The sequence below is a fragment of the Lynx canadensis genome, chromosome A3 (genome assembly GCF_007474595.2).
Source record: "Lynx canadensis isolate LIC74 chromosome A3, mLynCan4.pri.v2, whole genome shotgun sequence".
Classification (NCBI taxonomy): Eukaryota; Metazoa; Chordata; class Mammalia; order Carnivora; family Felidae; genus Lynx; species Lynx canadensis.
Window position 1 is genome coordinate 33,705,273 of NC_044305.1, and position 14,219 is coordinate 33,719,491.

Here is a 14,219-nt window from a genome sequence, read left to right on the forward strand (position 1 = left end):
AGTGTGAGTTGGAGAAGCAAAATGTTTGTTGTCAGTACAGATCTGATGCTGTTGTGGGACCAATTAAAGTTGAGTGTGTACTAAATTGCAATTCAATATTGGTTGAAAATTGTGATGCTTAATGTATTTACATCCCATCTTCTGAATGTTACCAGTGGCTTCCGTTTTCTAAAAAAGATGCTTACATGAGTACCCAGGTATTGTTGTGAAAATTTTCCTTAAAGAAATTCAGATGTGTTGGAAGTGACAGATGAAAGACTGATAGTTGTGAAAACATTCTCTTTATTATGGTAATGATTCACAAAGACTTCCTCCCTTCCCCACTCTTCATTTGATTACTGGGGCCACCTACACTCTCCCACCTTCCCTCTGGTCCCTGGGAAAGCACATCTTCTCTGTGTTCTGGAGTCCATGTTGCCCAGTTTCTCTGGATGCTGACTTTATTATTAGCTTGCTTTTGATAATATCTGTGAACATTTTCCCTCTGCCAAAGCTCCTCTAAAAACATATCAATATATGCCTTTTAGCCACAGAAATTCCAACATAGACTCCAGCACAATGTTCTCCAGACCTCCACACATAGTTATTGTCTCCTCTGAGTTCTCTCACCGCAACAAAATCCTCCAAAGTCTTGTTCTGCCTTTACCACTGCTTTGAAATTTCTCTTGCCAAGGCTACTGGCAACCTGTGAGATGTCAACCTCAACTGATACTTTTCAGAATGTACCTAGCTTCTTTTCCATCCACCCATTCAGTATTCATAATGAACATAAGTATTGATGCTTCTTACAAGCTAGACATCTTGTCACTGTTGCAGAGTTATGATGATAAATGGTTTGGCTCCTGCCCTCATGGCGTTTGTATTCTATTGTGGGAGAGAGATGCTAATGGAATAGAAGTATAATTATTTCATTATAATGGTGGTAAGTGCTATAGAAAAAGGTACAGAAGTACGTGAGCATAAGAAATGTGGAAGGCTCCCCAGGAGGCATTCTATTTATGGAAAGACCTGGGTTATAAGTAGGACTTAGGTCAACAAGAGGAGGGGGGTGTGTGTCAGGCCAAGGGAACAGCACATGGGGACATTCCAAGGATCAAAGGATGTCCTTTGAAGGACATAGCAGAATAAGCAGGTTGGGAGTTTGTTGCTCAGGTGATGCTGGCAAAATGGCAAGTGGCCTGCTTAGGCCACGGCAAGGTTTTATCATAAAGTCAATGGGAAGCCATTAAGCTGTGTTTTTCAACCTCAGTGCTATTGACATTTGAGGCTAGGTAATTCTTTGCTGTAGGGGACTTGTCCTGTGCATTGTAGGATGTTTTGCGCCAGCTGTAGGGGACTGTCCTGTGCGTTGTAGGATGTTTTGTGCCACCCCTGGTCTCTACCCACTAGATGTCAGTAGCAAAGACCCCAGGGTGACAAACAAAATTATCTCAGGACATTGCAAAATTGCCCCAGTTCAGAACCACTGATTCACATTCAAACTACTGATTTAAATCTTAGCTGATTTTAAAAAGGACCAGGTTACCACATGTGCAAAGGCACGCGCACGTGCGCGCACACGAGCCACACGCATATGTGGCCAGTAAGCACATGAGAAGATGTTCAACATCATTAGTCATTAGTCATAGGGAAATGCAAATTCAAACCACAGTGAGATGCCAGTTTACACCCACCAGAGCTGTATCTTGCTAAAATGGTCAGTTTCCTCATCTGATGTCCCCACTAAGCAATGAGCACCTTGGATAATTGGGAATCTGGGCTCTTGTTTGAATCTGTAGTATAGTGTCTTAAGTTCCCTTGTGTGATATTTGAAGAAATATGCTTCCAACTTTTCCCTGTGTTGTACTAAGAGAGATTTTCCTACCTATCGGTGAAATGCAAATACTAAAATGGTGCTTCTCTCTACTGTTCTGCGTCTTCTTTTCTGGACCCCGTTACTTCCTTTGCTTTCATTTATTTGGGGGAAATTTCACACTGCATAGACCCCTGGAAGAAAATTCTCATCAGTGCAGATGCATGTAGAAGTTTAACCTCACTGATCCTAAGCCAGCACCTTAGCATTTCTATGGTTTTATTTTTATTTGTTGTTTTCATAGTTAGGGCTGCGTTGCTGATGTTTGATGGGATCACATCTGCTTTTCTATGACCCTTAGGACTCTTTTTCCTTACACAACTGTTTCCCCTACAATGTATATATTTGCCATCTTCCGCTCTACTTTTTCCTAATGCAGGTCTTAGGCACTCCCTGTGGAACATTGCTTGTCATTTCTCCTTGTTGACTCTGTAATATTGATTAATTTAGAAATCCAGGTCTTTATTCCTATGTGTTCTCTCATAACAGCATAAAAACATAGAATCACCGTGGAGTGAGGATTGTGGTCAACACTGGCCAATAGACTTTCTGCTAATGGTACTAAGGAATAAGCTGTGGGTCTGTGGACTGGTCCTTGACATTCGTCTTAAGGTTTAGGGTTACTCTTTGCACTAGTTTGCTTGGGCTCCTGTAACAAAGTACAACAGACTGGGGGGGCTTAAACAACAGAAATGTATATTTTCACAATTTTGGAGGCTACAAATCTGAGATCAGGGTGCAGAACTGGTTCCTTCCTTGAGGGCCATGTGGGAAGTATCTGTTCAGTCCTCTGTTCTGGATGGTGGATGGCTGTCTTCTCCCAGGGTCTCTACATCATCTTCTCTCTGTACGTGTCTGTGTCCAAATTTCCTCTTTCTATAAGGATACCAGCCTTATTGGATTAGGGCCCACCCTTGTGACTGCCTTTTAACGTAATCGCCTCTGTACAGACTGTCTCCAAATAAAGTGACGGTTATTTTCAGGTACGGGGGTTGGGACTTCAATATATACATTTTTTGTGGGTGGCACAATTCAGCCCACAATATACCTCAACCTAGCAAAATATATGGCCTCAGAGGGCAGCAACATAATGGCTTTATTCAGATATTCGAAGAATTGACACTTAGAGAAGCAACTAGATTTATTTTGTACTACTTAGATGTTAAAACTGGATGGTAGCTGCATGCATGGAAAAAACCCAAAACTTGCTAAATGGAATTATCTGACCAAATGTGCTTTGCTTTGTGAAAAACGTTTCCCTATTAAGAAGAAACCTTTTTAGAGTTTTAAAGTTTAGAGCTGCACTACCCAGTAGAAATATAATTTAAGCCACTTAGGAAATTTATAGTTTTCTAATAGCCATAGTAAAACAAGTAAAAGGAAACAGGTAGAATTAATTCTAACAATATAGTTTATTTAACCCAATATATTGTTTTCATTATATAATCAATATCAAAAATTATTAATGAACTATTTTATATTCTTGTTTTCATTCCTTGTCTTTGACATTATACAGCACATCTCCATTGAACTAGCCACATTCTAAGTTTTCAGTAGCCACAGGTGGCTCATGAGTCCATCTTGGACGTGCAGGCACAGAACATACCTTCTCAGTTGGGGCCAAATCACCTCCAAAAAATGAAAAATGGTCTTGAGGGACAAAAATATCTTATTCTTTTTTTAATTTTTGTATAGAACATAGATACACGTAGAGCATATAAATAGATAGGACATCTGTGATATTAAAATTTCATTGTGGATAATTAGGAAAATAAATGTCTAAAAGGGCTCCTTCATGGGGCAATAATGAAAAAAAGTAAATTGCAAAGCAGTAGCTTCTTATATCATATTAGTCTCACTATTGATATATTGATGAGATAGGGATGCGAGTAAGTTTCTGTCAAACGAAGAGAAGTAAATGGAAACTTAACTGTGCATTATCCACTATTACTAACTTAAGACAGGTATGTTTATCAGTGCTCTCTTTCTCAAGGCAGATGTTTATTGGGAAAAAAGAAACTTACAACTTGAAATAAACAAGTTAAAGTTGAATTCTTAGTTAGAAACAATATACTTACAAGACACAAGTTTGTCTACCTTTTAAGCTCACTGGTGCCTTTACATCATTGTGTTCCTGACCCAAAACCTCACCCTTTGTAGGCCTATGTCAGTGGGTCTCGAGGTATGGTCCCCAGACCAGCAGCAGCAGCAGCAGCAGCAGCAGCAGCAGCAGCAGCACTAAGGTCCTGTAAGAAATGCACATTTAGGGGTGCCTGGGTGGGTCAGTAGGTTAAGCGTCCGACTTCGGCTCAGGTCATGATCTCGAGGTCTGTGAGTTCAAGCCCCGCGTCGGGCTCTGTGCTGACAGCTCAGAGCCTGGAGCCTGCTTCAGGTTCTGTGTCTCCCTCTCTCTCTGCCCCTCCCCCACTCATACTCTGTCTCTCTGTCCTTCAAAAATAAATAAACATAAAAAAATTAAAAAAAAAAAAGAAATGCACATTTACAGACTCCAGCCCAGATCTATCAAGTGAGAAACTCTAGGGAAGGGTCCCAGCAGTCTGTGTTTTAACAAGTCCTTTTAGTAAATCTGATGTATCCAAAAGTTTGAAAACCACCATCTTATATGGAATACATATCTTATGGATGCTGATGGAGAGAAACAGACTGTCCGAGAGTTGTCTCCATTTTTTGGCAGTAAAATGCTTAAAGAGTTACAGTCCATCAGCGGTTCCCTTGAAAATGAAGGATGACCATACATTTCAAACTTCAAACAAGAGCTTATGTTCTGACAATTAAGAATACTTGTGATATGGGTTGAGTGGCTACTTTGGTACGGGAGAATATAGACATTGCAGCTATGTGGGAGGTGGGAAAAAAGCAGGTGGAATTGAAAATGGATATTCATGTATTTCTGGGTCAAATCCTGCCTTCGATGGCAAGAATGCCAAGTTCCAGCTGATCTTGGAATGTTAGGGGTGATTATGGAGGAAGTAAGCAGGTAGATGAGATAAAATATCATTTAACAGAGGAACCATGGCCAGAAGAGTGAGGTCAAGAAAATATTTAACAAGGCAGCTTTAATTTTGAAGGAGGAGAAGGAATAAGCTAGAAATAAAAGTATCAGAAGCAAATGAGGCAGCCTAGTACAGTGTTCTAAAATATAAATTTGAGGTTTGCCCTGATGACTTTAAATATTTGATTGTCTGCGACCCTTGCAGTGAATTGTCACCAAGGTTTCGATTAGAATCTTGTCAGATGCTCTTGTCAGACACCCTGATAAGAAAAGGAACTGATTTGAGGATGATATATTAAAACTACAGGCTAATTCCAGATTCACCGGAAGTGGGGATGTGTGCTGTGTGCAGCCTGTCAGAAAGTTTCATTTTGCCCGACTCTAGAGGATGATGGGTAATGAAACAGAACTGAAAATACTGCTGTGATTTATTGCAAATATTGCTCTGAACATTTATGCATATAATCTCATAGGTGAAGCTTAAACTATTTTAAAAATTGTTCTTTTATTATCTTATTAAATTGGTTTTCATTTTTTTTTTTTTAACATTCAGGAGTAATTTTGAAATTTGAAGTTCCAGCCGAAGTCCTGTGCCACAGCACCATCCTTGTAAAAGATATTTTTCAAACTGCATGTTAAGAATAAATCTTAAAAGGGGCACCTGGGTGGCTCAGTCGGTTGTGTCCAACTTGGCTCAGGTCATCATCTTGGGGTTCTTGAGTTTGAGCCCTGTGTCAGGCTCTGTGCTGACAGCTCAGATTCTGTGTCTCCCTCTCTCTCTGCCCCTCCCCCGCTCACGCTCCGTCTCTCTCTCTCTCTCTCTCTCACTGAAAACTAAATAAACATCAAAAAAATTTTAAAAAAAGAATAAATCTTAAAATTATCAGGATAAAACAGAAGGGCAGGACCTCAAAAACTTACACAGAGAACTATTGTATGATCATTCTGGGTATGAAACAGTTGAAAGCAGGGACTCAGATATTTGTCAATCTGTGCATAGCAGCATTTTTTGCAATAGTGGAAAGATGGAAATAACTCAAGTGTCCAGTGACAGATGGATGAACGAATAAAATGTGATGTATACATACAAAGGAATATTAGTCAGCCTTACAAAGGAAGGGAATTCTGACACCTGCTACAACATGGATGAACCTTTAAACACATGAGGCCAGTCACAAAATAAACCGGTCACAAAATGATAAATATTGTATGATTCTGCTTATGTGAGGCATCAAGAGTGGTCAAATTAATGGAGACAGAAAGTAGGTAGTGATTGTCAGGGGCTTGGGGAAGAGGGAATGGGGAGTTAGTGTTTAATGACTGTGGAATTTCATGTGGGAAGATTAAAAAGTTCTGGAAATGGATGGTGGTAATGGCTGCGCAGCTGTGTGAATGTACTTAATGCCACTGAACTTTATGCTTAAAAAAAGGAATTTTTATGTTAGCGGTATAATAAAACCATAATAAAAAAAGAATGCCATGATAAACTTTCATTTGCTATTTTAATAAGTCAGTTTTTAAGCATAATCCGTTAATAACAATAAATGTTTTTATGAGGCAAGCATTTGGTTCAAGTACTTTACCCAAATTCTCCTATTTAATTCACACAGACACCTTCTAAGGTAGGTATTATTATGGTTTTTTTTTTTCAGTTGTAGCTGTGTAAGATGAGGTACCCAGGGGGGGACAGGCATCCCCAAGGGGATGGCCTTCAGAACCGAGCTTTCTAATAAGACTTACCATGTGGACTAAAAACATTGATCTACTCTTCCCATCAGGAAAACAGTCCCCAATTCCAAAATTATTTCTGCAAGTTCTAATTTTCATTATAAGTATCTTTGATCAGATAGACGATATGCCATACTTTAGTTATAATGTGTATGAAATAGTTGAAATAAACAGGTAATTTATGTCTCCTTTAAAAAATGTAATTCCTGCAAAGGCCCAACCAAGTATTTCAGTATAAAAATCCATATCCAGTGACATGTGTTTTCTTGTGCAGATGGTATGCCTTTCTGAAAATTGCCAAAAGAAAAGAACACATATTTTAGAAATGTTTAATATTATAATTACAGTGCATGCTGTTTTTGCTTTATAATGTACATGCTTTAAACTCCCGAAGACTATTTGTCTATGATGTTTTATTTCATCTTGTGAAATTTAAATTTGCAACAATTTTGTGTATATCTTTCCGAAAATGTAGACCATGGCCTTATTTATTGTTACCTTGGAAACAGCAATGCCCAAATAATATGTTTACTCTCTTCAGTACAATAAAAAATAATTTTATAGAACAAATGTAATTTAAAATATTACCTTCAAGCATGGATTTTAATTAATTTTAATCATATAAAATATGTAATGATGTTTAATATTAAAATTATTTGGAAAATTAGAGCTTTGAATAGAAAACATGTCAATTTGTCTTCATAAATATGTGCATACCTGGGCTTTTCTTTTATAAGTAATACACAGATATTCTAATTATTAATAAAGAAGCTTAGTTATGTAATTAATAATGCTGTGAAGTGAGGATGCCATGTCTAGTTTTTTGAAACTTTTACTAATAATTGATGACCCTTGAGAAACTCGTAACAACTATTACTTGCTAAGTAACTCCTGGGTAGGACTTCCTACAATGATATATGTTGATATTTGTGTTTTTTCTTATATTTCTAGGACTCCACTATTGTCACTCCAATTATTTTGAGGACTGACCCTCAGGGATTTTTCTTTTACTGGACAGATCAAAATAAGGTAAAAAGTGAGATATGTCTTTCTTACATTTTCTAGTTTGTTGCTGATTTGCAAAGTATTTAAGTTACTTCCATAAGTATATCCATTTCATGAATGACCCTTTGTAATTTATTTAAAGATTCTACTTAGAAATAAATGTCTTAGGAGTTTCCAAGGATTCTAGCCCAGAGTATTAGATATGCTGAATCCTAGAACAATTGCCATTTTTTCAGGACAAGAACATGGAAATGTGAATTACATTTGTTGTAGAAGAAAATTAGCCAGTATTAGTGACTTAAATCCCCCCTCCAGTTCTACTCATAAAGAATAAAGAAAAATGATGAGAAAATCACTTGTGACCCACATTATAAGTTTGGCTTTCCTTTTCTCTTCCTTCTCCCCTTTGCTGCTTATTAAGGGTTCTCCTGGGCTTGGCACAGGAATTTGGTCTTGATCATTTATTCACATTAGAAAATTAAGAATAAGATTCCTTTAGCTTATACCTTCAGTGTTTCAAGATTTTTTTTTTCATATTTAGCTTTCTGTCTACCATTTCATGAGTTTAGGATCTCATTTATTATGAAGCCAATTGAGATAATTCCATATTGAATTATTAAATAGAATGTCTGCAAATCACAAGATTTATTTGGGGTTTAATGGGCAGAAAAATATTCATAGAAAGTAGTTATTATTTCAAGAAACAGTGGTTCTGGACTTGAACCTGTGAGGCCACAGAACACAGATTGTTGTGACCCTATAAGCTCTGTTATTTGGAGAGATGGGTAAGCTTTATTGAGAGTGCTAAATACATATTTAAACCAATAAAATACCAGGTACCACATTGTGAAGGGCTCTTAGTCTTTTCACATCCTTGAGTTAGGTCACTATTGCCAAAGTTACTGGAATTTGTTGGCCTTTCCTTCTGCCTTTGGGGCAACCTGGACTTCACCTGTGAGCAGTGGTCTGGAACTGGCTGTGTGAAATGGCATATTTGGGGTCAGGGTGGAGCCTGGAGGAAACTCTCACGGTGCTGGATGGTAATACCTCCCTCCCAGGGCCAGTCCTGAACGTGCCTGTTTACACTCATCTAAAAGGCGAATTTTAGCCCTGTAGCCCTCGAATCACTTTTTGAATATGGGTGCCCTGGAATCATCTCTGGCCATAGATCTAGGGCTAAACCATAGACTCTAAGCTAATGTCAAAAAAATGTATTTCATTTGTAAGACTTGCTACTTAATGTTCATGTTTATTACTGGGTGTGTTAATCACTTTGGGTTTGACATTCTGTTTGGTTTCCTGCTGTTATGTATAAAACAATGGCTTGAAAGAATTTTTTTTTCCTCCTAAAAGCTATTTTTAGAACTGTTGCAGCTATATTCATGAAAGATATATTTATAATGCCTAGGGCATTTTTAAAGGTTGGGTATTTGTACAAGGGACTTAACTGTCAGTTTGATTTTTCAGCTTGTAAATCAAGCTTCTATAAAAGCAACAGAAGGTATTTTGGGGTTTTTTAATAATTCATGGCAACTCAGTTAAACTCCCTTCTAAGACCAATCATAAATATTTCTTTGCTTAAGAAAGAGAAAGGGTTTAGGACCGAAGGTTCTTTGATGCATGTCTATTGTTCTGAGAACCCAGGATTTTGACTTATGCCTATTTTCAGATGTGGGAAAATTTATTTCAGATTTTTACCACAATCGTTTTCTCTTGCTTGTAGTGCTGTTTATGACCAATTGAAACAGATAATATGTTAGCAATTCCTTTTATCTCTTTATTACTTTTCCTCTCATGGATATTAATCTTACAGTTCTACCTAAGAAGATAGTAAATTTCATTTTTCACTTTTTAAATACCGAAGTCATCCCATTTTCATAGATCAGAGTTAAGAGGTTTATTTTTTAGTCAATGATCATATATCAGTATACAAAAGATGAGAGGATTTAAGAAAAAAAAAATTAAACTTTCATTGCTTCCAAGTTTGTCATTTTCTTCTGGCTTTACGCCCGGTCTTGGAGCCAGAAGGAGTGATACATCCACTTCTAGGAGATGGACGGGTGTAAGTGATATATTAGAGGAAATGTATGCTAGAAGATGGTGCTCTCAAATGAGGGGTGGGAAGCCAAGCTTTTAGTCGCTGTTTTTGCATAGGATCATTTGATGGTACCTGGCTGAGAGGTGCAATCATGATGTTACTTAGAGGCCCACTTTCTTCAAAATATTTTTTTTCAAACAGTGACTCTTAGTGATGTGAATCTATCACATATATTACAGAGATGTCTCAGAGAAAAAAAATACTTGTAAGTTTATTCATTGATTTTACACACTGTGTTTTCCATTGGTTTGGAAGTGTGCATTGGTATTTATTATAATGTACCTCTCTTCTCCCTTTGGGCTTCTTCCTACCTAAATTCTCCTTTATCCACGGAGCCTGTGCCAAAACGACGCCTGGTCAGCTCAGAGGCGAGCTGAGTGGCTTTAAGAAGCTCTTGGGAAAGAAGCTCTTGTTACAAGATCTTTCTTTTTATAGCACTGGAGGAAAATTCTCACATTTTACTCAATGTCTTACCCATGTCATCTCTCCTATAGCGGCTACATGATACCACCCCAAATTATACATTGTACCTTACTATCCATTCTACTGTAGACCACAGCCACTGATTTTGCACCACTGAATTCATCCTCCATAGACAGTGACATGCTCCCTTCCTCTAACTCCCCCTTTGATTTTTCATCATAGAAATGACGGGTGGCAAAGAAGACAGACAGCACAGATGATAGATTTAGGAATTAAAAAACTGGAGCTAGTAGCAAGTGATTTTTAGGTAGCAAACATGTGCTTTGGTGAAACATTGAAAAAATATTTGAGGTTGGGGGAAGCAGATAAACATGACCATGATCTTAAGGGATATATGTTCATTCTTCGTACCAGCTCTGGACTTATTTTAATCACTTTCTTCTTTACTGTTGGCTCTGTACATCTTATTGACTGCAAGTAGCAACAGCATGTTTCTGAATAAGACTGTTCTAAGCACGGTGGTTTTTCTTATGTCAGTGTCTGTTAGGTCAAGAGGATGAGCTTATCTGTAATTGTGGGTGAGAGGGGCTCCTGCACGGCTGGAGTATGTAACGGGTTGCTGGCATTAGTTTATGACTTTTCTTTGGAGCTATGCCAGATTGGGACAAGGAACCAACACAGGAAGTATCAGCCATGAAAACCATGTAACTACAGGAAGTATCTGCATCACAATTTTGGAGGAAAAGCTAAAGAAGAAAAAAGAAGTCAATGTTAAAGAGCTAATACAAACCTATTCTGCTAGAAGATGAAACAAAGTAGACCTTTGCCTTGCAACTCGATGCCCTGCTTCTGTGCCAAGGTTGGTGTAAAAATAAAACTAGTTACTACTAGTTCAGATCCAAGAAGTCCAGCCCAGCAGACTCCTCCTTGTATCCCTAAAGCAGGAGCTTGGAGGGAGAGAGGAGAGGAGCACATAATTACATTACATCAAAAAGGAATAGGAGGAAAAAGACACATTTTAAATGTAGGACTCCTACTACTTTCTCTTTTTTGTTGTTACAGATTTTATTTATTTTTAATTTTGTGAATAACACACAAATGTGTTCTTTGCATAAGAGAATAAAGTAGTGTAAATGCCCTTAGCCCCTCCTTCTTTGACCCAATCTTAGTGTACCCTCCAGGGTCAACCACTGGTAACAGTTCCATGGTAGTGTTCCCTGTCTCCTCTGAAGGAATTTTACATGCATATCTATGGAAATAGTTCATTTTGTTTTGTTTATATCTGTTTGTATCCTAAATACCATCATATCGTTTTTACTGTTTCACCAACTTGTGTTTTACTTTATTAGTTTGTCTTAGAGAACTTTTCATGTAAGTACATGTAGATCTACCTCTTACTTTTGAATTTCTCTGTCATATCCCATGGAATGGATTACCAAATTTTATTTAATAATAATTTCTCACTGGTGGACTGTGGGTGTTTGTTTCTAATTTGGGGCTACAGGGAACAATCCTGTAATACAGGGTAATAGTCAGCCTGCATAGCCCTCTCTGGGTAGATGGGTCAGGGGTTCCCTGAGGTAAATTTTCAGAACTACAATTGCTGATTGAAGGCTATACATATCCTATATTTTAGTTAATAGTTGCATCATTTTATAGCCCTGTCAGTGGTGTGTGAGAGGAACTGTTTCTTCAGGCCTCACCAACATTATTAAGAAACCTTTTATTTTTGCATTTATGTATATTTGCATGTATTGATGCAGCTGTTTTATCTCTGTTTTGATTTGCCAGTGTCTGCCTTGATGGTAAGATGTGTCTATTTTTATGCCTTTATGGACTGTTCCTGTTTTCTCTTACATGAATCTTGTGTCCCTTGCTTATATTCCTTGTTGAGGGTGCTCTATGTACTCTAGATGGTAATCTTTAGCTGTTATAGATGTTGCAAATACTTTCTTCCTGTTTGTGGTTTGTCTTTGAATTTCTTAATTTCTAACTTATGCATGGCAAAAGATGACTTTCCCATTTTCAATTTTGATGTGTTCACATTTCATTCCTTTTTTTTTCTTTTTGCTTTACTTAAGGACTTTCTTATTCCTCATCGTTATGGCCATCATTATTATTAATTTAAGTTGCTGATCTTAGTCTCTTCAAGCTGCTATAACAAAATACCGTAGACTTGGTATCTTATGAACAACAGATATTTATTTCTTACAGTTCTGGAGGCTGGAGTCCAAGGTTAGAACCCTCTTCCGGTTTGGAGCCTTTTCTTTGTATCCTCATGAGAGGAAGGGGCTGGGGAGGTCTCTGGAGCCTCTTTTATACACTAATCACATCCACAAGGACTCTGCTCTCAAGACTTAAGCACCTCCAAAAGACCTCACCTCCTAATCTTGTCTTTGGACAGTAGGTGTTCCAAGTATAGATTTGGGGGAGGGGGTGGGGAGGATGCAAACTTTCAGACCATAGTAGTCATGTCATGTGTTTTGAGGACTAGTGTGAGGTGGGGCTCTAAATTTAATTTCTTTATTTTTTAAAAATATTTATTTTTGAGAGAGAGAGAGGGAGAGAGCGTGAAGAGGGGAGGGGCATAGAGAAAGGGAGACACACAATCAAAGCAGGCTCCAGGCTCTGAGCTGTCAGCACAGAGCTCAACACGGGGCTCAAACTCACAAACCGTGAGATCATGATCTGAGCTGAAGTCAGATGCTTAACAGACTGAGCCACTTGGGCGCCCCTAAATTTAATTTCTTTCAATGGGTGCCTTACGTGTTGGTGGTTCCTTGTTCTTTCTGGTTGGCGCCAGCTATGATGGCACCCTTTCTTCTGTGGGATTTTTGTAGTTCAGGGTGTGGAGGCTGCGGGAGGAGGGAGCTGAGGAGTCAGGTTGAACTGAGATGATGTTCCCATTGTGCTCCTGCTACTGACGGACACCTCCACCACCTGGTTAGATGGCCCATAGATCTGTTCCTATGTTTTAATGCCTGTGGGCTTCTGAGATGTTATTTCCCACTTCATTTTTGTTCCATTTATCTTCTGCCTTTCATACTTTCTTATTTAATAAGTGCAACCCCGTTTGTTTACCCATGACCCTAGTTCATAGATGTAAATTAACATCTGCGTGTTGAGTCATTTTGAGGGACCTGAGACAGGAGTGATTGGCTCTACCGTCTGTTCCATCTGCCATTTTCTTCTGATCTGTGATTTTGCATGAGACGCCATTTGGAATCCTTGTACAGAGCAATAATCAAGTTTCTTTTAATGGCAAGTATAGACTGCATTCTCTTACGGTAATCTTAAATTGCTATACAGAGTTCAAAAGCAAAGTTCAGAAATTAAATATTTACACAAGCCTCAATGACATTTTTTTCAGCATGAGAGTCCAGAGTTCACAAATATTATAAATGATGAACCATAGACCTCCATAGGAAACTCTAGGAATATCCTATTAAAAACTTAGTCTGGCTTCCACAAAAAATCCCCAGGCACCACTTGTTTCATTAATCATTTAGCAATGGTGCTTCTTCTTTGGGACATACTTCTCTAGTGTATTCCAGAAGCATCAATGTTGACCTTTCTCGTGTATGGTAAATGAGGTAGGATACTCAGCAGTGTATTGAGCATAATGATGTGGTTATAAATTAAAAAAGATGAGTTCCATTCATTTTTATTTGGTAATTTTCCCCTAAGCCTGAAACAATAACTGAAATTACCTTAGAAAACAGCACGATGCATGTGAGGATTGCTTTCTGAGGGCTGGCAACATTCTTTGGCCTGGAGCAGTACACCAGTCATCACCAACTAACTAACCAGCAGCATCTAGGGACTGAATCTTTTCCTTCACTTTTCTGAATTTGATTCCCATTATTGAAGAGATTCATAGAGTAGATGTGGCATGAAGTCTATACCCACATCCTTATGACTCCAGAAGCCACATATTGGACCCTAGGGGCCAGCACTTGTATTCTTTTGCTTTTTCTGATCACTAGTGCTCACTTTGTTACCCATGATGCTGCTTGGAAGTTCCTGAGAATTAACAACAACCCCAAGCAAAGGAGTTTGATAGACAAATACCACAGTTCCTTCAACTCTTGGGTGGGATA

The 14,219-nt window shown here is 38.3% G+C and overlaps 1 protein-coding gene across 3 annotated transcripts in view; it reads left to right on the forward strand.

Annotated features, from left to right (window-relative positions):
* The window catches only part of PLCB1 (phospholipase C beta 1), a 702,980-nt gene that overhangs the window by 9,801 nt on the left and 678,960 nt on the right, over positions 1 to 14,219 (forward strand). For all 3 annotated transcript variants that reach the window (XM_030310083.1, XM_030310080.1, XM_030310081.1), the window contains exon 2: positions 7,545 to 7,622. In XM_030310083.1, coding sequence (XP_030165943.1) covers positions 7,545 to 7,622 — 78 coding nt within the window. The remainder of the gene's footprint in view (positions 1 to 7,544; positions 7,623 to 14,219) is intronic.